Source organism: Pristiophorus japonicus, chromosome 7 (genome assembly GCF_044704955.1).
Source record: "Pristiophorus japonicus isolate sPriJap1 chromosome 7, sPriJap1.hap1, whole genome shotgun sequence".
NCBI lineage: Eukaryota > Metazoa > Chordata > Chondrichthyes > Pristiophoridae > Pristiophorus > Pristiophorus japonicus.
In genome coordinates, this window is record NC_091983.1 from 9,151,784 (window position 1) to 9,175,676 (window position 23,893).

The window sequence follows — 23,893 nt, forward strand, 5'->3', positions numbered from 1 at the left end:
CCTAGCTGGAGATCAGTGGAGAGGCATTCGAGGAGGATGGTGTGTTCAGCTGTGTCAAAGGTGCAGACTGCAGATGATGAATGCAAAATTCATTTTTTGGGTGCTACAAATAACTATAGAGCTGCAAGATGACATCCGCAGTGCACACGCACACTTGTGAGGCAAATCGTGGCAAATGGCAGTAGTGTAAACACAGTGTACATCCGCCAGAGGTACGCAGAGCAGGGAGCTTATGATGTCATGCTAAGTTGACGCCAGCGTTGCCATTTTGGAGCTCTCTCTTAACCTCGCTCAGCTAAACACGTGTTCAGCAGCAGGAAGGACCCCTCCCCCCCCCAAACAGCGCTATTTAAAGGGATCATCAACTACATGGAGGTTGATTTCTTCTGGCTGTTGGTACAATGCTACGTGTTTGGTGCTTTCTACAGTAGTTTCAAGATGCAGAAGTCCACAGAGAGTGGCGTGGCAGATGATGAAGGACTTTTTTCTGACTTTGAGGCTTCTGCGCAAACCACTTGCTGCCAGGCATGGGTGCAGTAGTCGTCAGTCCCCTTGGAATACAGCATGATTTGGAGAATGAACAGAGGCCACGCAGAGCTGGACAAGCCCATGGTCTTCAGGATGCAATTATCCTACCTGAACCTCAGCGAGGAACAATGTGTGAGACGTCCTCACTGAAATCTGCCACCTGCTGCAGCCACAACTGCAACCTCAGAGCAGGGCGGGGACCGCATTGCCAGCGGCTGCGAAGGTGACCATGGCCATGAACTTTTATGCATCTGGTTCCTTCAAGACTGGAGCTGCAGATAGTTGCAACATCTCAATTGCCATCCTCTGTTACATAAGTGAGGCCACTGAGGTTCTCTATTCAAGGAGAGCTCGCTACATTTCATTCTCTCTTGCCAGAGACCCAGCAAGTGGAGCTAGCTCACGGCTTTGCTAGGATTGCAGACTTCGCCATCATGCAGGGTGCCATTGACTGCACATACATCGCTTTGCAGATGCCGCATGTCAACTCTGCCATTTACCGGAACCGATGGGGATTCCACTCCCTCAATGTCCAGCTGGAGTGCAATGATAGGCAGACAATCATGCAGGTCAATGCCCTGTATCCTGGCAACAGTCGTAATGCCTTCATTCTGCGTCAGTCTGCTGTGCCAGCTGCATTTCAGCAAACCAAAGGGTGACTACTAGGCAATGAGGTTTACCCACTGACATGACTGATGACTCCGGTGTGAAACCCACCACACATGCTCGGCATGAAAGCCATGCTGCCACACGAAATGTGATAGAGCAAGACCATTGGAGTGCTGAAACAGTGCTTCTGGTGCTGGAGTAGCCCTGCAGTACTCTGCAGAGCGAGTGTCCAGCTTCGTGGTGGGTCTACTGCATGTTGCACAACCTCCCCATCATGAGGCAACAGCCCTCGTCACGAGCTATACAACGAACAGCTGAGGAGAAGGAAGAGACAAAGCAATCTATGCAGTCCCTTTCTGCAGGTCCATAAAGAAATCATCCGACTGATACCGGTAACAGCACCCCCAATTCCCCATTCACCACCCATCCCACACCTTCCCTTCCCTCTGACACTGACCATCACAGTATCTGCATGGCCACAATGCAAAAATAAAAGCCAACACAAACCAAACATTCCAAACCAAATTTTTAAATCAAATGAGGCTATATTGCATACAAACGTAAACTAAACACCCTTGTGCATTTCTTTGGTGCCCGTCTTTCATGTGCCTTTGCCTGTCCCAGTGCTCCTACGTAGTGCTACCCCAGTGGCTCCAGCATGGCTGGTGGAAGTCTGCTGACATTCAGTGGGGAGACTGCAGATGGCCTTGGAGCACAACCTTGAGCAGCTCCAAGCCGAGAAGGCCCGGTGGGGGACTGGATTATCTCTGCATAGGCGGCAGCAGTTCGGGCTGGCTGACGGGCAACAGCAAGCGCACTGGCGAAGAGAAACACAAACTGGGGGCGGGAGAGAGAGAGAGAAACACAAACTGGGGGCGGGAGAGAGAGAGAGAAACACAAACTGGGGGCGGGAGAGAGAGAGAGAGAGAAACACAAACTGGGGGCGGGAGAGAGAGAGAAACACAAACTGGGGGCGGGAGAGAGAGAGAGAAACACAAACTGGGGGCGGGAGAGAGAGAGAGAGAAACACAAACTGGGGGCGGGAGAGAGAGAGAGAAACACAAACTGGGGGCGGGAGAGAGAGAGAGAGAAACACAAACTGGGGGCGGGAGAGAGAGAGAAAAACACAAACTGGGGGCGGGAGAGAGAGAGAGAAACACAAACTGGGGCGGGAGAGAGAGAGAGAGAGAAACACAAACTGGGGGCGGGAGAGAGAGAGAAACACAAACTGGGGGCGGGAGAGAGAGAGAAACACAAACTGGGGGCGGGAGAGAGAGAGAGAAAGAAACACAAACTGGGGGCGGGAGAGAGAGAGAAAAACACAAACTGGGGGCGGGAGAGAGAGAAAAACACAAACTGGGGGAGAGAGAGAAAGAAACATCAACTGGCAGAGATAGAGGGATAGAGAAGCACAAACTATTGGCGGGAAAGAGAAAAATAAACTGGTGGGGAGAGAGAAAGCACAAATGGGGAGAGAGAGAAAACACAGGGAAGTTATGGACAGGGAGATTAATAAATAGTGAAGATGTACTAAAAAGATTAGCATTCCTGAAAGTTGGTAAGTTATCTGGTATAGATTGAATGCTGAAAGAAGCAACGATAGAAATATCAGAGACAATGGTAACAATTTTTCAATCCTCATTGGATACAGGGATCGTGCCGGAGGAATGGAGGATTGCTAATGTTCATCCACCGTTCAAGAAAGGGGAGAAGTATATTATCAGGAAGCTGGAGGTGGGAAACTGGGGAGGCAGAAAGAGAGAAACATAAACTACGGGAGAGAGGGAGAGAAACATAAATTGGGAAGGAGAAAGAGAAACACAAACTAGGAGAGAGAAAGAGAAACAAACTGGGGAGGGATAGTAACAGGTCATTCTTGATCCCATGTATGTTCCTGACAGTTTTTTTTTTTCTCTTCCTATGGGTAAGTGTCTGGTCTCCATTTGATTACTGCCGTGGTGGCACATTTCAAATCAGCAGCTCGCCTTAGGAATTGCACATATCCCATCACTCCGTCGTTTGGTCTGTAACAACAATCCACAGAGTGATCCTCAAGAAAGACAATACTTGACAATAGATTAGTGGGAAATCAGTACATTCAGGATTTCATGTCAAATATCATAATCAGGATATAAGTAGAGCAAAAAGTTCTTGTAGTGCCATACAACAAGTTTCATTTCTATAATGCCCCCAAGAAAACATCTCAAAGTGCCTCACATTAAGGAAAAACAAGGGAGTAGGATTCTGAAGGTATACTCAAAAAGAAAGGTTTATCAAAAGGGGAGAGGGAGTGAACTACACTGGTGTGTCTTGAACAATAATTGGTGGGAAAGATGGGAGCATTTTTTTTTAAGGCTTCGTTGGTTTCTAGAAAGGAAAAGTAAAAGGCCAGGTAGTTACTGGAGAGAATAGACGCGTTAATAATCTGTGTTCTATTTTCACAGAGTGCACCAACAAGGAAGCCCAGTCCAGTTATCACCAACAGGAACACCACTGTCTGGTCGGAGGGGAAGACAGCTCCCACAGGTCCCAGTCAAAAGCTGCAGTGTCGAACAAGGTAACCAAATTGCCGATGCCATTGCTCTGTATCCATGTTGCTGTGGTCTAGTAATAGTGCTCGAGACAAGGTCCATCACAAAGGGACATTTGTGTCTCATTCTTTTAATTGGCAGGTGAAAGTGCCACCATGAGCTGCTTCTCTCATCTGATTTCCTAACAAATACAAGTTTGCACACTTAAAACATTATATTAATTATAGATTCTCCAATTGTTTGTCTCACCTGTTAATTTTATAAGTATTTGATATTAGATTGGCGTTCCCAAATGGATCATAGGTGGACCTTATTGATGACCTCAGTATGCCCGCACAGTATAGTAAAATGTAGTGATCTAATAGTATTGCAAAAATTATAATGGGTCAGATCTTCCTGGAAAAATAATGGCGAGATCATGACAAATGGCATTATTAATGGGCAAATCGACCAACAAGTTCGAGGGAAGAAAAGCTACACCATGAGTTGCAGATCTCTGAAATGTGCTGGTCGATTTATGCTGCTCTACTGTTTGCTTTGCACATGTGGCATCTCGCACTTAACCTCCCTGTTTTTAAGAACTTCCTGGATTTGCACATTAATTGCTCATTAAACTCACTACCAAAGGTTAGGCCTCATAATTAACAGCGTAAGTACCCGAAGTGATAATTGTTAATGCAATGCCAATCAATCTCTCCGGTCCAGAAAGGGAACAATTTAAATTGCTGAGTCTCATTCTTGCAGGTAGTAAATTGTTGTTAGAGTTCTTTAAATTTCAAATTTAATTTTCTTTTCTTATTTTTCCTTTCAGTCTCTCTTTTCTCTCTCTCTCTCTTAATCTAATCATTCTTTCCCTCTCTTTATTTCTATTTCTGTACCTGATTTGATTCTAATTCACATTTCTTCTCAGTCCATCCTCTGTTTCTTTCTGAGAGGATTGTAAATATGTGGAACTTGCTGCCTCAGAGAGCTGTGGAAGCTGGGTCATTGAATAAATTTAAGACAGAGATAGACAGTTTCTTAACCGATAAGGGAATAAGGGGTTATGGGGTGTGGGCAGGGAAGTGGACCTGAGTCCATGATCGGATCAGCCATGATCATATTAAATGGCGGAACAGGCTTGAGAGGCCATATGGCCTACTCCTGCTTCTATTTTTTATGTTCTTATATTTATGATCCTTGAGTCTCATTGGTTAAGCAGATACACTTTTTTGTCTCCGTCGTTAACTAAGCTTCCAGCAAGTTACGGTGCAAATTATATTGCAGCTGAAGGGTGTGGGAAAAAGGCTAACTAACGGCGCACGCCGCAAGATATCCTGCGCCAGCAAGTTTTGGCCCAATGTGCTCTCTGCTGGAGTGCAGCGCACCAGTGTTGAGTGGTGCAGACATGGGAGTGGAAAAAATAGTATAATTTAGCTTGATTACTTTTGGTGAGCAGTATTATGCAAAGTGTGTTCCATTAAAGGATCAAAACGTGGTTTAGCGTGCATAACAGGATACATTGAACTTATTTTATGAAGGAGTGAGCTTGATGGGTCAAAAGGGACTTTTCTTATTCCATAATATATTCTGTTTTTGTGAAGAGACATTGGTGCTGAATTTACATGGGCTGTAATCCCATACTTGGGGGGGGGGCGGGGGTGGGGGGTGAGTGCAATAAAGCGAGACGTACACTGCATTGCTTTGGTTATGTTAATTTGGAGAGCTGTCTGTGCAAAACCTGCTTCCTATAGTCAACCTGGCAATCTGTAAGTGGGAAATCCAGTGCAATAGCATATTTTGTAAGGCCTTCAGCAACACCTTCAAGCGGAAGGGGTGGGGGGGAGGCGAGGAGGAGGGTAGGGGTTGGGGAAGGGAAATGAAAGCATCAAGAGTGAAAAGAAAGTTTTGGGGAGCAGAAATGACTGCCTCAACTTCTACCACCCATATTTAGTGGGTGGGAGCAAGAACTGGTGGTAATCAGGTGGGTGGAGATGAAAAGGGCATGTGAGGTTGTAACTGCATCATCTAATCTTGATTAACCTCAACAAAGGTCCCGCCTGTTCCTGGTGGGAACTTCAGCCATCTATATTATGGTCTGTGTGATAATCAGAACTAGCATGAACCAAGTGGTAAGTCAGTGCTTCATCCAGTTGCATTATGTTGGTCCCACTACTGTCTTTAGGTGCAAAAAGGGCGGTGGAGGAAGATAAAGCAGGTTACTGCGTGGCTGGGGACATAGTGCAGAAGGGAGGGCTTCAGATTCCTGGGGCATTGGGGTAACTTCTGGGGTCGGATGGACCTGTACAAGATGGACGGGTTGCAGCTGAACAGGGCTCGGGCCAGTATACTCCCAGGGTGGTTAACTAGTGCTATGAGGGAGGGTTTAAACTAATTTGGCAAGCTGATGGGGACCAGGATGAAGCATCAGAGAGGAGGATTTGGAGAGACAAACAGCATTATAATAAAGAGTAATTTGGAAAGAGGAGGCATCAGGCAGTGGAGTTTGGTACACTCCAGGCAATGGAGTTTGGTACACTCCAGGCAGTGGAGTGTAGCAAAACAGACTAAGGCAGTTTTGGAGTGCATGTGCATAAATCCACAGAGCACTGTAAATAAGGTTGGTGAGCTGCTGGCACACGTTGCCACATGGGGGTTATGATATAGTAGTAATAACAGAGATCTGGCTCAAACGAGGGCGGGAAAGGAACTTGACATTATGCCTACAATGTGTTCTGGAGGAATATGAGAAGAAAAAAGAAGTGGGGTAAGGGATGATTTGCATGAGGATTTAAAGATGTCGGCCTAGAAATTCGTTTGCCCCTGAAAACGGGGGCGGGGATCGCGATGCTCAAGGAACCTTTGCCTGTTCGAGGACTGCAGGCAGCAAGCGAACTTCGTGCTAGCTGCTCAGTTGCATGATTGTGGCATTCAGCCCAGCGCTAAACGCGGTACTGAGTGACTGAACGCTGAACAGGGGACCCAGGTTTGTGCGAGGCTAGCAGCAAGTAAAGTTAGCCTGCATGACTTAAAGGCAGTCTGCATCTATTAAATGGGAGGTGCATTCTGCCTGCAGACAATCATTCAACTTGCTGAAGAAATCAGTTCCTGATGGCACAACAGGGGAGGGAACATGCCCCAAGGTTCTCCGCAACAACATTCGAGGCCTTGATACAAGAGGTCACTAGGAGGAGAGGGGTCTTTTTTCCGCATGGGACCAGGAGACCCTCCAGGCAGCAAATCAAAGTGCAATGGGAGCAGATAGACACTGTGGTGAATGCCAGCAGTGTAGCCCCAAAGACCTGGATGCAGTGCAGGAAGAAGTTTAATGGTCTCACATGAGTGGTCAAGGTCAGTGAATGCGTCTTCAAATGCCATATTCCACCATCTGCAACACTAACCCCACACATTGCTTAATGCACCACATCCCCATCTCTCACCTGCAACAATCTCTACCAAACACGACTCATACCTTCACCTCCCCCTCACACACTTACCACTGCTGCAAGCCTCACAACCACATCTCACAGCTTGCACACGCTGTCAGCTATTTAACCATAACGGGTACAACACCCAAAACATATTGTACTACACTCACTGGCACACTTCCCTTTCTCTTATAGGAAAAGGTGGCGCATAACCGGCACCAGCAGCACCTAACTGGCAGGGGATCGGCTCGCCTGCGTCACCCCCCTGCAGGAGACGGTGCTGACCATTCTTGGGAGGGGCATGGCTGAGCCGGTGGCCAACAGCGGGGCTGAAAGAGTACAAGATCCTCATATGTTATCTTCCATTTCATATCCCACTTCCCCCTCATCCCACAATCTCTTCTGATTTACAATCTGCAGATGGTGTAAGCATGCACCTCTTGCTTTCTCATCCTCAGATACCCCAGAAATCCAACCTGCCCAGCCAGTGGTTGTAGAAGGAGAGAGAGAGTACAATTATGAAGAATTAAGAAGAAACACCGTCACACGATCTGACACTCACAGCCACCAGCTCAGATACTGACACTGCGCAGAGTTTAGAGGGTAGCTTAGAGGTGGGATCTGCACATGGTGAGTCTCTGGACAAGAGTGGGCTACATCAAGGGCAGGGAGAAAGGGTAGCACAGGTTCCAGCTCCCTTGAGGGCGAGGTCGCACTCGAGTTCTACTGCAGAAGACTCAGATGAGAACTTTGATGGGCCGGCCAACAGAAGAACGCTGATTGGTATGCACGGCAAAATGATTGGTGCATTGGCAAGCCTGGCAGAAAGCCCGAGTGCAGTGTCAAGCAGCATGGAGGAGTCAGGTACCAACCTTGCTATGCGCAGAGCTTGGAGCCCATCCTTTCGGCCATCCTTATGCCTGGTGGCAAGTGATTGTGCCCTCATGATGGCCAGGTTGTGGAGCATGCAGCAGACCACAACGAATATGGAGACACGTTCTGGTGAATACTACAGGGCTCCTCCAGAGCGGTCCAGGCAGCGGAAGCGTTGTTTAAGGGCGCCGATGGTGTGCTCTGTCAGATTCCGTGTGGCACCATGGCTTTCATTGTATGCATGCTGCCCACGAGTTGCCCAGTAGCTACCCTTTGGTTTGTCATGGTGACAGAAAGACTGAGGGAACGGTGGACTTGCACAGAATGATACCAGGCATTCACCATCATTACAAGGCATTCACCTGACCGTGGTTGTACACCAACTGCACATTCAGCGAGTGGTAATGTTGCTGTTGTGCTGCATCTCAGCATTTAGATGCGGTGCCCGCAAAACTACGTGCATGCAGTCGATAGTGCTCTGTACCATAGGGACTCCCGCTATCGTGGCAAATCCACGTGCATGCTCCGTCTGCTTCACTCTGGTCAGAGAGAAGTCAATGAAGTCCCCTCTCCTGGTATAAAGAGCTCTGTCACCCAACGCTCCCTGTATACTGTCCGGCCGCACAGCTCTCTGCCACCTGTGTAGGCCAGGACCGGTTCTCTAACGTTAAATGTCATGCATGCGTGATACTGTAAATGGGCCCCTTAAAGGGGCCGCGCTCCCCCCCCAAAAAAATTAGGAGGAGCATTGCTGTTACCTCTTAAGCAGCAGTGGGCGACAAACTGAGACACATTACAGATGTCTCCTGCTCCAGCCTGGAAATATCTAGACATGAAGCAATTCAGGGCCACGGTCATCTACACAGCCACTGGCAGCGCTGTCCTTGCCCTGGAGAGAGGCTGCGGGTCTGGTTACAAGAGGTAGCAGAGTTCTGTGACCACCTCCTTTGTAAAGCGTGGATGCCTCACGCACTGCTCCTGGCTCAGGCTGAGGTAAGAGAATTGCTCTCGAAAGACCCGAGCTGGGTAAGGTCTCCTGTTGAGAGCCCGCTCCTCCTCCTCCCTCTGTGAGCAGCTTGTCCTCTCCTTCGCTGCCTCTGCTCCATCTCCCTGTCATGCTGCAGACCAAGGGGGATGACAACTAGAGCCCCCATGACTGGGAGCAAATTGTCTGACCAGAACCTTGATGTCAGAAGCAAGGCCTTCTCCACTTGCAGCACCACTTCCTGTCACCGTATCAACTTTAAACAACAATAGAAAGCTGCAAACACTTCCACAAACTTACACAGTGCCAGAAGAAATTAATCAGCAACTAACCTGAGAGTGGTGGTTGATTCCTTTACATATCGCTGGTAGGGATCCTTGCAGCTGCTGAACTCATGTTCAGCTGTGCGAGGTTAACACAGGGCATTACATCGCACATTGAGGACGAAAATCGCAGCGTTGGCGTCAAATCAGCGTTGCAGGCTGATTAACGTCACATAAGAAATAGGAGCAGGAGTAGGCCACAAAGCCCCTCGAGCCTGCTCTGCCATTCATGGACTCAGCTCCACTTCCCTGTCCGCTCCCTATAACCCGTTATCGTTTAAGAAACTGTCTATTTCTGTCTTAAATTTATTTAATGTCCCAGCTTCCACAGCTCTCTGAGGCAGCGAATTCCACAGATTCACAAATCTCTGAGAGAAGAAATTTCTCCTTATCTCAGTTCTAAATGGGCGCGGCCCCTTATCCTAAGATCATGCCCTCTAGTTCTAGTCTCCCCCACCAGTGGAAACATCCTCTCTGCATCCACCTTGTCAAGCCCCCTCATAATCTTGTACGTTTCTATAAGATCACCTCTCATTTTTCTGAATTCCAATGAGTAGAGGCCCAACCTATTCAATCTTTCCTCATAAGTCAACCCACTCATCCCCAGGATGAACCTAGTGAACCTTCTCTGAACTGCCTCCACAGCAAGTGTATCCTTTCGTAAATATGGAAACCAAAACTGCACGCAGTATTCCAGGTGTTCCAATACCCTGTACAGCTGTAACAAGACTTCCCTGTTTTTATACGCCATCCTCTTTGCAATAGGCCAAGATTCTACTGGTCTTCCTGATCACTTCCTGTACCTGCATACTATTCTTTTGTGTATCATGCAAAAGTACCCCCAGGTCCCGCTGTACTGCAGCACTTTGCAATCTTTCTCCATTTAAATAATAACTTGCTAGAAACATAGAAAAATAGGTGCAGGAGTAGGCCATTTGGCCCTTCGAGCCTGCACCATTCAATAAGATCATGGCTGATCATTCACTTCAGTACCCCTTTCCTGCTTTCTCGCCATACCCCTTGATCCATTTAGCCGTAAGGGCCATATCTAACTCCCTTTTGATTATATATCTAATGAACTGGCATCAACAACTCTCTGTGGTAGAGAATTCCACAGATTAACAACTCTCTGAGTGAAGAAGTTTCTCCTCATCTCAGTCCTAAATGGCTTACCCCTGCTCCTTAGACTGTGTCCCCTGGTTCTGGACTTCCCCAACATTGGGAACATTCTTCCTGCATCTAACCTGTTCAGTCCCGTCATAATTTTTAATGTTTCTATGAGATCCCCTCTCATCCTTCTAAACTCCAGTGACTACAGACCCAGATGATTCAGTCTCTCTTCATATGTCAGTCTTGCCATCCCGGGAACTAGTCTGGTGAACCTTCACTGCACCCCCTCAATAACAAGTATGTCCTTCCTCAGGTTAGGAGACCAAAACTGAACGCAGTATTCCAGGTGAGGCCTCACCAAGGCCCTGTACAACTGCAGTAAGACCTCCCTGCTCCTATACTCAAATCCCCGAGCTATGAAGGCCAACATACCATTTGCCTTCTTCACCGCCTGCTGTACCTGCATGCCAACTTTCAATGACTGATGTACCATGACACCCGGGTCTCGTTGCACCTCCCCTTTTCCTAATCTGTTGCCATTCAGGTAATATTCTGCCTTCATGTTTTTGCCACCAAAGTGGATAACCTCACATTTATCCACATTATACTGCATCTGCCATGCATTTGCCCACTCACCTAACCTGTTCAAGTCACCCTGCAGCCTCTTGGAATCCTCCTCACAGCTCACACCACCACCCAGCTTAGTGTCATCAGCAAACTTGGAGATATTACACTCAATTCCTTCATCTAAATCATTGATGTATATTGTAAATAGCTGGGGTCCCAACACTGAGCCCTGCGGCATCCCACTAGTGACTGCCTGCCATTCTGAAAAGGACCCGTTTATCCCGACTCTCTGCTTCCTGTCTGCCAATCAGTTCTCTATCCACGTCAGTACATTACCCCCAATATCATGTGCTTTAATTTTGCACACCAATCTCTTGTGTGGGACCTTGTCAAAAGCCTTTTGAAAGTACAAATACACCACATCCACTGGTTTTCCCTTATCCACTCTGAGTTACATCCTCAAAAAATTCCAGAAGATTTGTCAAGCATGATTTCCCTTTCATAAATCCATGCTGACTTGGACCGATCCTGTCACTGCTTTCCAAATGTGCTGCTATTTCATCTTTAATAATTGATTCTAACATTTTTCCCACTACTGATGTCAGGCTAACCAGTCTATAATTACCTGTTTTCTCTCTCCCTCCTTTTTTAAAAGTGGTGTTACATTAGCTACCCTTCAGTCCATTGGAACTGATCCAGAGTCGATAGACTGTTGGAAAATGATCACCAATGCATCCTCTATTTCTAGGGCCATATCCTTAAGTACTCTGGGATGTAGACTATCAGGCCCTGGGGATTTATCGGCCTTCAATCCCATCAATTTCCCTAATACAATTTCCCATCTAATAAGGATTTCCTTCAGTTCCTCCTCCTCACTAGACCCTCGGTCCCCTAGTATTTCCGGAAGGTTATTTGTGTCTTCCTTTGTGACGACAGAACCAAAGTATTTATTCAACTGGACTGCCATTTCTTTGTTCCCCATTATAAATTCACCTGATTCTGACTACAAGGGACCTACGTTTGTCTTCACTAATCGTTTTCTCTTCACATATCTATAGAAGCTTTTGCAGTCAAATTTTATGTTCCCAGCAAGCTTCCTCTCATACTCTGTGTTTTTTCCCTCTTGGTTAAACCCTTTGTCCTCCTCTGCTGAATTCTAAATTTCTCCCAGTCCTCAGGTTTGCTGCTTTTTCTGGCCAATTTATATGCCTCTTTCTTGGATTTAAAATTATCCTTAATTTTCCTTGTTAGCCATGGTTGAGCCACCTTCCCCATTTTATTTTTACTCCAGACAAGGATGTACAATTGTTGAAGTTCATCCATGTGATCTTTAAATGTTTACCATTGCCTATCCACCGTCAACCCCTTAAGTATCTCTCGCCAGTCTATTCTAGCCAATTCACGTCTCATATCATCGAAGTTACCTTTCCTTAAGTTCAGGACCCTAGTCTCTGAATTAACTGTGTCACTCTCCATCTTAATAATAAAGAATGCTACCATATTATGGTCACTCTTCCCCAAGGGGCCTCGCACAACAAGATTGCTAATTAGTCCTTTCTCATTACATATCACCCAGTCTAGGATGGCCAGCCCTCTAGTTGGTTCCTCGACATATTGGTCTAGAAAACCATCCCTAATACACTCCAGGAAATCCTCCTCAACTGTATTGCTACTAGTTTGGTTAGCCCAATCTATATGTAGATTAAAGTCGCCCATGATAACTGCTGTACCTTTATTGCATGCATCTCTAATTTCTTGTTTGATGCTGTCCCCAACCTCACTACTACTGTTTGGTGCTCTGTACACAACTCCCACTAGCGTTTTCTGCCCTTTGGTATTCCGCAGCTCCACCCATACAGATTCCACATCATTCAAGCTAATGTCCTTCCTTACTATTGCGTTAATTTCCTCTTTAACCAGCAACACTACCCCACCTCCTTTTCCTTTCTGTCTATCCTTCCTGAATGTTGAATACCCCTGGATGTTGAGTTCCCAGCCTTGGTCACCCTGGAGCCATGTCTCCGTGATGCCAATTATATCATATTCATTAATTGCCTGCACAGTTAATTCGTCCACCTTATTCCGAATACTCCTCGCATTGAGGCACAGAGCCTTCAGGCTTGTCTTTTTAACACACTTTGCCCCTTTCGAATTTTGCTGTAATGTGGCCCTTTTTGATTTTTACCTTGGGTTTCTCTGCTCTCCACTTTTACTTTTACTTTTCTTCTTTCTATTGTTTTTTTCTGCCAAAGTGCATGACCTCACATTTTCCACCATTATACTCCATCTGCCAAATTCTTGCCCACTCACTTAGCCTGTCTATGTCCTCCTGCAGCCTCTTTATGTCCTCCTCACACATTACCCTTCCTCCCATCTTTAGACTCAGTCCCCTCTTCCAAGTCGTTAATATAGATTGTAAATAGTTGGGGTCCCAGCACTGATCCCTGCGGCACCCCACTCGTTATTCATTACCAACCAGAGAATGAACCATTTATCCCGACACTCTGTTTTCTGTTTGTCAGCCAATCTTCTATCCATGCTAATATATTACCCCCAACCCCGTGAACTTTTATCTTGTGCAGTAACCTTTTGTGTGGCACCTTGTCAAATGCCTTCTGGAAGTCCAAATACACCACATCCACTGGTTCCTCTTTATCCACCCTGTTCGTTACATCCTCAAAGAATTCCAGCAAATTTGTCAAACGTGTCAGCCCCGTCATAAATCCATGCTGACTTTGCCTGACCAAATTTTCCTCTTCCAAATGTCCTGTTACTGCTTCTTTAATAATGGACTCCAACATTTTCCCAACCACAGATGTTAGGCTAACTGGTCTAGAGTTTTCTGCTTTTTGTCTGCCTCCTTTTTTGAATAGGAGCATTCTGCCTAATCTACATACTTCTGGCGCATTCTCCCAGCCCTAACATGAATGCCCTCACCAAGATGGCGTCCGGTGCGGACCGCATCAGAAACACGCGCGAGCAGCTCGGATGCTATTTTCAACCCAAAACGGCACCTATGGCTCTCAAACAACCTGCGCTACATAATCAAACTTTTAGTTCAGAATCTATTTAGCTCGAGTGAAGGAGCAGAATTGGAGTTGTTGCACTGCTGGGTCTATACTATAGATCGCCAAAGAGTGGGAAGGAGATGGAGGAGCAAATTTCAAAAAAATTTAAAATCATTAGAGTCATGATAATAGAGAACTTCAATTATCCGATTACAGATTGTAAAAAAACAATTTTAAGGGTAAGGAGGTGGAGGAATTCCTGAAATGAGTACAAAAGAACTTTTTTGATGAGTACTTTTCCAGCTCAGTGAGGATGGATCCAGTTCTGGGGAATAAAGTGCCACAACTGGAGCATGTTTCAGTGGGAGAGCATTTGGGAAACAGTGATCACACTATTATTATCATAGAATCATACAACATAGAAGGGGGGCCATTTGGTCCATCATGCTGGCTCTTGGAAAGAGCTCTCCAATTAGTCCCACTCCCTTCCTCTTTCCCACAGCCCTGCAAACTTGTCTGAGGTGTTTTCTCTTCACAAAGGAGGCTTTCACTGAGCGATGTCACAATTTGAGCCTCGCACTAGGATTGGTGGCTGTCAAGGCTGCCGTGGTCCCTAACTGTATGCAACAGGGAACTTACAGACTGCCGCAGATGATATTAGTCGCATCACAAAGTTTGAAGTCCACCGCTGTTTCAGGGAGGTTACCGAGGCTCTCTGCACCAGCAATAACATCTGCATCTCCTTCCCCATGGACTGATTGAAGCAGAACAAGAGAGAGAATGAGAATGGGAGAAGAATGCTTGCCTGCATTACAGACTTCCCTTGTCCAAGGTGCCAGAGACTGCACCACATTGCCTTGCATACTTCCCGTCACCAGCCTGGTATTTTTATCAATTGTGAAAGGGATTCCACTGCATCAATGTTGGTTGTACGAGTGGCAACGACCACTCTGAGCTTCTCATCACATCGACAATTCCACAATCCTTGTGCACCCTCCTTACTACCACCATCCAATTCCCTTCCTTCAGTCCAGCCTCATGGATCTTTCCCTCATTTCACTACAAATATAAACAGCAATATCAAATCCAGAACAAAAGAACAAATCGTTCAAACAATTTAATTTCCATCTGTATCTAACAAATCTAACAATTAACAGAAATAATTACGAATCGTGCTTGGTCGAGCCCTTGGTGCCTATCTTGTGTGGCTCCTTTCTCTATCCGAGTGCTCCTATGAAGTGTTGCCCCAATACCTGCAGCTTGGGAAGTGGAAGGCTGCTGAGTTTCAATTGATGACACTTCAGATGGCCATAGTTGGTGACCTCGAGGGCCCAGAAAGGCACTCGCGGAGTGGCTGGTGAGGGAGCAGGCATGCTGTCATCCTGAGAGGATAGCAGATGCTCTCTCACGGATCCAAGCCAATCTCCAGAGACTGTGCTTCAGCGACTCCTGCGGATCTGCGCAGGAACAGAGTGCGGGAATGAGGTGAAAGCTCTGAAAGCTCCTTTCAACACTGGCCCCTAAAGCCAAGATGGCTGCTGTCTTAGCTTCTATGGCCATCTGTACATCTTCTTCAGCACCTGAACTGAAAGAGAGGGGCAAGGGTTAGTTTGTGGTGTGCAGGTAGAGCAAAGAAAGAACTTGCCGATGAAGTTATCAACAGTTTATCATGCAGAGTGTGTAGGGTGAGATAGAAGTAAGAAGAGAAAAAGAGGATTAGGTATGGAGAAGCCCTGCCTGACATCAACTCCAGCGTTGCCAGTAGCTACGGCCATGACTCTCCTCCTGACCGTGATGGCCATCATGTTTTCTTCAAGCGAGCAGAGGATGTGCAGGTGGGCTGGACCTCCTCTGCTGCCAGTTTCCTGTTTGGAGTTGTGCCTGGGTTTCTGCTCCAAGGAAGAAGAGGTTGTTAGTGACATCCTTGTGAGGTGTTTAGAGAATGTGCTTGTCCGGGTCGAATAGCTTGTCTGCAGTGTATCAGATGTGAGGAGTGGGGAAATGAGGATTAGAATAGTGGTGAGAGTAGGAGGTGCTATTCCAACCTATCAATAGTTCTTTGTTAGGTATCAAGGGATGGGTCCTTGGGGAGGCATAGATCGGCCATGATCGAACTGAATAGTGGAACAGGCTCAAGGTGCAAAATGACCGACTCCATTTTCTATATTCCTAACAAAGTTATATGGGGAAGGAAAACAAAATAAATGTGAAAGGGAGAGGTTTACCATCAGCATGGAAGGGAGGTGGAGTATCCAGAATGGTCAATGAAATAAAGGACCTTGTAAAATCAGACAGATCAAAACAGAAGGGGCATTAGTTGAATCCTTTAAGATAGCAGTGGAAAGAGTACCTGGTTCCTTGGGATGATGATGGTTTTCCTCGGTAGAGTGGGTGGAGCCTTGCAGTGGGATTGGGTTTGTGAGTCAAAAGAGCATAATGGCAAATTATATCAGATAGTGTTTGTGGCAGGGGAGGAGCGGAATAAGGAATCCTCAGGTAGAAGGGTTCCTAAACCAATGCCAACAGTGTACTGGATATCCTCTGTGATTAATTTTGGATAGTAGAAGATGGTAATATCCTGCCACAGCAAAAGTCATTAGTTGGGAGGTAGTGTTGCAATTTGAGTCCTCTACTAGTTCTCCATAGGTGAATCCACATTCCCAATGAGCTGAAAACAACGACTTCAGAGTGTGTATGGTGCTCGTGTGTCTCAGGGTTAACAATCTATGCATTTCTAATGAAAGTGCTGTTGGGTAATACATATCATTCTATTACATCACTCATGACTTCAGAAAAACAATGTCAGACACACTGATCCATTAATTAGATTGATCTACAAATATAATTACTTACAGAAGCATGAAAGAACGTGCATTTATCAAGTATCTTTCACAACCTCAGGACATCCCAATGCATTTTACAGACAATAATGATTTTTGAAGTGTAGTCACTGTTATTTTGTAGGCAAACATAGCAGCCAATTTGCACACAGCAAGGAGTAATTGAGCTAAATCACCAATCTGTTTTGATGATGTTGATTGAGGGATAATTGTTGATTGGGACACGGTGAGATCCCCCTGGTCTAATTCACATGGGACTGTGCCCCGATTTTAGCTCTGCCTGCCTGGCACAAACCAAGACACAGTTAAAATGGAGTGGGGGACTTACCTGCTCCAATCTGACGGATTGCAATTTTAAATTGCAAGCGTCAAGTACTCCCGGCCCAAGCTCTTCAAATATGCAGATATCTGATTAAGTCATCGGGGCCCATTGTGTGAGTTTAATCAGAAGCCTGAGCAGGGGAGCAGTGGTGGCTTCCTCACCAGACCTAGCCTGCTGGGATCCAAGTCAAGGGCCAGAAGAAGCCCAGAAAGGTAAGGTTTTAATTATTTTTTGTTTCATTGGAGAAGCAGTAAAGCCTTGATCAATTATGTAGATGGCTAAAGGATTTTAATATGGACAAATATAGGCTAATACATCTAAGAACAGTAATAGATAACAAAATACGTAGATAACAACAACAACTTGTATTTATATAGCACCTTTAACATAGTGAAACGTCCCAAGGCGCTTCACAGGAGTATTATGAGATAAAAATTTTAACACCAAGCCGCATAAGTAGAAATTAGCGCAGGTGACCAAAAGCTTGGTCAAAGAGGTATGTTTTAAGGAGCATCTTGAAGGAGGATAGAGAGGCAGAGAGGTTTAGGCAGGGAGTTCCAGAGCTTGGGGCCGAGGCAACAGAAGGCACAGCCACCAATGGTTGAGCGATTATAATCAGGGATGCTCAGGAGGGCAGAACTAGAGGAGCGCAGACACCTCGGGGGTCGGGGGGGGGTGGGGGTGGCTAGAGGGGATTACATGGATAGGGAGGGGCGAGGCCATGGAGGGATTTGAAATCGAGGCGTTGCTTAACCTGAAGCCAGTGTAGGTCAGCGAGCACGGGTGATGGGTGAGCGGGACTTGGTGCTCAACATGAAAGGTTCGCCGTTGACAGAGCTGCAAAGCAGAAAGAATAAGTTAAAATGACATTGTGGGTAATTGCATACAGCAAGCTCCCACAAACAGCAAGTCAGGTGAATGACCAGTTAATCTTTTTTTTGGCGCTGTTAGTTGATCTTAAATTTTAAAATTAGAGCCAGGTCATTTGGGAATGAAATCAGTGAACACTTTATCACACAATGTGTCGTGGAAATCTGCAACTCGTTGCAACTCTCCAAAAGGCTGTGGATGCTGGATCAGTGGAAGTTTTCAAGACTGTGATAGTTTTTTGTTAGATAAGAGCATCAAATGGAGTAAAGGCAGCTTAAAGGGAGTTGAGATACAAATCAGCCTTGTCTAAAAGAATAGGAAAACAGGCCCGAGTGTCTGACTGGCCTGCTTCTGTTGCTATGATGGAGGAATGTTGGCCTGGACAGCAGGAGAACTTCAACAATTCAAACCTAAAACAATATTGTAGGAACATATTAGTAGAAACTATCTGCATTTTATGTTGGCAGTCAGCATGTGAGATTCTGGGTGACCATGATATATTTCTGAAAATTCTTTTTCAATTATTTTTTATTCTTTCCCATGATCTCGTGACTGGGAGAACAAATAGGCAACCTGCTACTACAATTCTTAATGGCACTCGATAGTGACCGCGTGAATAGTAAAGCCATCGAACGATAACTCTCCCTCCAATTACCACGTTACCCACAGGGAAGATTCTGTTCTCCACTCGGCGCCCCCAACAGCTGCATGGGAACTCAACAACTGTAAAAGGCATCATCTCATTGAATGGTGGATCAGGCTCGAGGTACAAGATGGCCAACTCCTGGTTCGATGTTCCTTGCTATGTAAGGATCTTGGCCATGAGCCCACATACCAGATCTCTTCGCTGGTGCAGAAGTGAACTGCACACTTTATTTCTGTCCAATTTTGATATTTTGCGATGCATGTAGCATATTTTCCATGCATACAAACACTTTTTCCAAACAAATTCCATTTTGCAGTTTGTGTATTTAAGAATATTGACTGCAACTACTTCATGCTGTCAGTTTGTCACAATTGTAATGTAATCTCTCGTTGAGGCAGCCTGTGCGGCACTGTCCCGCACGGCACTGAATCCGCCCAATGGTCACTATAAGGTAGATTTTGAGCTGCTACACAGTCTCCTGAACCAAGAGACCTGAGGATCGATAGAAATTGGTCCTTGGGCCTCATTAACATGTGAGCTTAATAGCTTGCCGAACGAAGGCATTAATGTCGGGCTATCGGCCTCACCCCTGCAGCCCTACATTAATGTCCAGGAGGGGGAGCAGTCTACTTGGGTATCGGGGCGAGTTGATCGTATTTCATATATATTTTGTATCAGTCTTTATGGTAGAAGACACTAACAGTGGATAGTCAAGGGGCTATAGGGGGGGAGGAACTTAACACAATCACAATCACTAAGGAGGCAGTGCTCAGTAAGATAATGGGACTAAAGGCAGATAAATCCCGTGGACCTGATGGCTTGCATCCTAGGTCTTAAACATCCTAGGCAGCAGGGATTATGGATGCATTGGTTGCAATTTATCAAAATTCCCTGCATCCTGGGGAGGTCCCAGCAAATTGGAAAACTGCAAATGTAACACCCCTATTTAAAAAAGGAGGCAGACAAAAAGCAGGAAATTATAGACCAGTTAGCCTAACATCTGTGGTTGGGAAAATGTTGGAGTCCATTATTAAAGAAGCAGCAGCAGGACATTTGGAAAAGCAAAATTCGGTCAGGCGGTGTCAGCATGGATTTATGAAGGGGAAGTCATGTTTGACAAATTTGCTGGAATTCTTTGAGGATGTAACGAATAGGGTGGATAAAGGGGAACCAGTGGATATGGTGTATTTGGACTTCCAGAAGGCATTTGACAAGGTGCCACATAAAAGGTTACGGCACAAGATAAAAGTTCACGGGGTTGGGGGTAATATATTAGCATGGATAGAGGATTGGCTAACTAATAGAACAGAGAGTCGGGATAAATGGTTCATTCTCGGGTTGGCAATCAGTAACTAGTGGGATCAGTGCTGGGACCCTAACTATTTACAATCTATATTAATGACTTGGAAGAAGGGACAGAGTGTAACATAGCCAAGTTTGCTGACGATAGAAAGATGGGAAGAAAAGGAATGTGTGAGGAGGACACAAAAAATCTGCAAAAGGACATAGATAGGCTAAGTGAGTGGGAAAAAATTTGACAGATGGAGTATAATGTTGGAAAGTGTGAGGTCATGCACTTTATCAGAAAAAATGAAAGAGCAAGTTATTATTTAAATGGAGAAAGATTGCAAAGTGCTGCAGTACAGCGGGACCTGGGGGTACTTGTGCATGAAACAAAAGGATAGTATGCAGGTACAGCAAGTGATCAGGAAGGCCAATGGGATCTTGGCCTTTGTTGCAAAGGGGATGGAGTATAAAAGCAGAGACGTCTTGCTACAGTTATACAGGGTATTGGTGAGGCCACACCTGAAATACTGCGTGCAGTTTTGGTTTCCATATTTACAAAAGGATATACTTGCTTTGGAGGCAGTTCAGAGAAGGTTCACTCGGTTGATTCCGGAGATGAGGGGGTTGATTTTTGAGGAAAGGTTGAGTAGCTTGGGCTTCTACTCACTGGAATTCAGAAGAATGAGAGGTGATCTTATCGAAACAAATAAGATTATGAGGGGTCTTGACAAGGTGGATGCAGAGAGGATATTTCCACTGATGGGAGAGACTAGAACTAGAGGGCATGATCTTAGAATAAGGGGACACCCATTTAAAACTGAGATGAGGAGAAATTTCTTCTCTGAGGGTTGTAAATCTGTCGCATTTGCTGCCTCAGAGAACTGTGGAAGCTGGGACATTGAATACATTTATAATTGAATTTATCATTGAATAAATTTAAGCTAGAAATAGAGTTTCTTAAACGATAAGGGGATAAGGGTGCAGGGAGCGGGCAGGGACGTGGACCTGAGTCCATGATTAGATCAGCCATGATTGTATTAAATGTCGGAGCAGGATCGAGGGACCGTATGGCCTACTCCTATTTCTTATGTTGTTATGTAACTGCTATGGAGTGAGGGGAGCACTCCTGCTCCTCCAGCTCCTGAGGAACCTTTTTTTTTCCAAGAATGTTCACGTACCTTTAATCGGTGGTTGCGGAGGCCGCTAAAGAATCCTGAGCGAGGCAAGACCAACGCTTTGCGCACTCATTGCTGACAGATTTCTTGTTGGGGTCATTCGACAGGTGTTGGTCCCCTAAATTTACATATCTAATTAACTTAATCCCTGTTTTATTCGGCCGCCAAGGACATCTAAAAATAGGGCCTCACAAATTTAATAACGGGACCAATGCCTGCACAGATTGGGCACAGGCCATCCCATTGCTAAATTGTTATGCTTTGAGTCCATTTTATGCCCAAAGACCAGTGCACCACGTACCAATTCCTACCCCGATATGTTTACCTTTCCTCTACATGCAAGGTAGGATGACCGGATTAGGGACTATGTCCCCCGGGAAAATTATCCCTGGAAGAGACCCCAGTTCTGGAAACTCGTTATCGCACGTGCAGCTGACGTTTCAACAACCATGGTCGTGACGTGCTGGGGGTGCCGGAAATGACCAATCAACGCAGGGGGAAATTGAGCTGCATCTACATCATAAATAAATTAGACGAATAAAATGCAGACAGTGGCGGGATGGAGCAAAGACAGCGCGCCAAATTTAAGAAAGTAAGTTTATTTAACGAGTATCTTTTAAGTACTTTTATGCACTCGCAAATGAATAGAACCGAGCATCTTGCGCAAGTTGCATTTGCCCCGTGAAAATCCTCAGGTGCAGTTGCACCCAGCAGGAGTTTGGCAAACGATGTGGAGAAGATAAGGATCAACTGTTACTGCCTGGCCGTGTATTCTGCTCCGGATACGGTAGTACAGTGGATTAGTTAATAGATTAGTAATCCAGAGGCCTGGACTAATGATCTGGAGATTTGAGTTCAAGTCCCACCATGGCAGCTGTGGAATTTAAATTCAATTAAATAAATCTGAAATAAAAAGCTAGTATCAGTAATGGTGACCATGTAACTACCGAATTGTCGTAAAAACCCGCCTGGTTCATGAATGTCCTTTAGGGATGGAAATCTAAAAATTAGACCGACAGTGGCACCCCCTGGTATCTGGTGACCCCAAGCATAAATACATAACAACATCCCCTTTCAAGATCTTAATATCAGTCTTTGTACAAATTAAGACAGTCGGCGACTTTCCGCTCACGAGTTGATCGTCTCAGTTCTTGGTGAGCGTTCTGAGTCAGTTGTGACTGAAGGCTGAGTAACCGATCTGATGGGAGTGGCAATGACCACATCAGGGACTGGAGGTCCAGTTTCAAAAATGACAGCAAAGTCCTCTGATGAATGAACATTGGTTGGTTGGTCATTGACTGCATCTTCCTCAAGCGATTCCAGTTCATCCGTGTGCTGCAGTTTTATCTGTCAACATGATTCCTGCATGTTTGCCCATTCTTCAGCACGACAATAAACTCTGTTGCCCTCCTTGGCTGTAACAGTACCGCCGATCCACTTTGGACCTTGACCATAGTTCAGTACATAAACCGGATAGTTGACAGAGATGTCACGTGTCACAGCAGCACAATCATGAAACCCTTGCTAACGATGACGTCTGTTTTCAACACGATCATTCAAATCGGGATGAACAAGAGAGAGCTTGGTCTTGAGATTTCTCCATCAGTAGTTCAGCAGTGGAGACGCCAGTAAGCATATGAGGTCTGGTCCTGCAACTGAGCAGTATACAGGACAAGCGAGTCTGCAGTGAACCCTGAGTTACACTTTTCATACTCTGCTTGATCGTTTGAACAGCATGCTCTGCTTGACCATCAGAAGCATGTGTGACTGTGGCTGACCTCACATGTTTAATACCATTGAGTTTCATGAACTCTTGAAACTCCAAACTTGTGAAGCAAGATCCGTTGTCGCTCACAACAATGTCAGACAAACCATGAGTAGCAAACGTGACACATAGGCTCTCAATGGTAGCTGTAGACATACTGGATGACATATTAATGCACTCTATCTACTTTGAATATGCATCCACCACAACAAAAAACATCTTTCCCAGGAAAGGGCCCACAAAATCGATGTGTATCCTCGACCATGGTTTGGATGGCCACGACCAAAGACTCAGCGGAGATTCCACTGGTACTTTACTTAGCTGCATGCAAGTATTGCACGATGCACGCATGATTCCAGATCAGAGTCAATTCCAGGCCACCATACATGAGTCCTAGCAATGGCTTTCATCATGACAATACCAGGATGAGTGGTATGTAGTTCACGTACAAATTTTTCTCTACCTTTCTTAGGCATAACAACACGATTACCCCACAGAAAACAATCTGACTGAACAGACAGTTCATCTTTGCGACAGTTGTAAGGTTTGGTCTCATCACACATTTCCATAGATATTGCAGACCAGTCACCACTGAGGACACAACATTTCACAACCGATAAAATAGGGTCATGGCTCGTCCAGATCCTAACTTGTTGAGGAGTTCCTTCACTCTCAAAAGCATCCATTACTAACAGTAGATCTGCAGTTTGAGGCGTCTCCACCTCAGGTGTGGACAACAGCAGATAGCTCAGTGCATCGGCACAATTCTCAGTGCCAGGTCTATGACAAATAACATAAGCATAGGCAGACAATGTCAATGCCCACCTCTGGATAGGAGACGATGCATTGGTATTAATCCCTTTGTTTTACGAAAAGAATGAAATGAGTGGCTTGTGATCCGTTTCAAGTTCAAAACGAAGACCAAACTGATGGACTTTTTGACCCCATACACACAGGCCAAAGCTTCTTTTTCTACCAGGCTGTAAGCTCTTTCCGCCTTTGACAATTTCTCGAAGCATACGCAACAGGTTCATTTGCTTGTTGGAG

At 45.6% G+C, this 23,893-nt stretch overlaps 1 protein-coding gene across 31 annotated transcripts in view; it reads left to right on the top strand.

The window, feature by feature from the left end:
• rims1a (regulating synaptic membrane exocytosis 1a) overlaps nt 1-23,893 on the top strand; it is a 908,397-nt gene that overhangs the window by 676,604 nt on the left and 207,900 nt on the right. For 27 of the 31 annotated variants that reach the window (XM_070884742.1, XM_070884748.1, XM_070884749.1 and 24 more), the window contains one exon: nt 3,582-3,694. The exons of the other annotated variants lie outside the window; for them this stretch is intronic. In XM_070884742.1, coding sequence (XP_070740843.1) covers nt 3,582-3,694 — 113 coding nt within the window. The remainder of the gene's footprint in view (nt 1-3,581; nt 3,695-23,893) is intronic. 31 annotated transcript variants of the gene reach the window in all.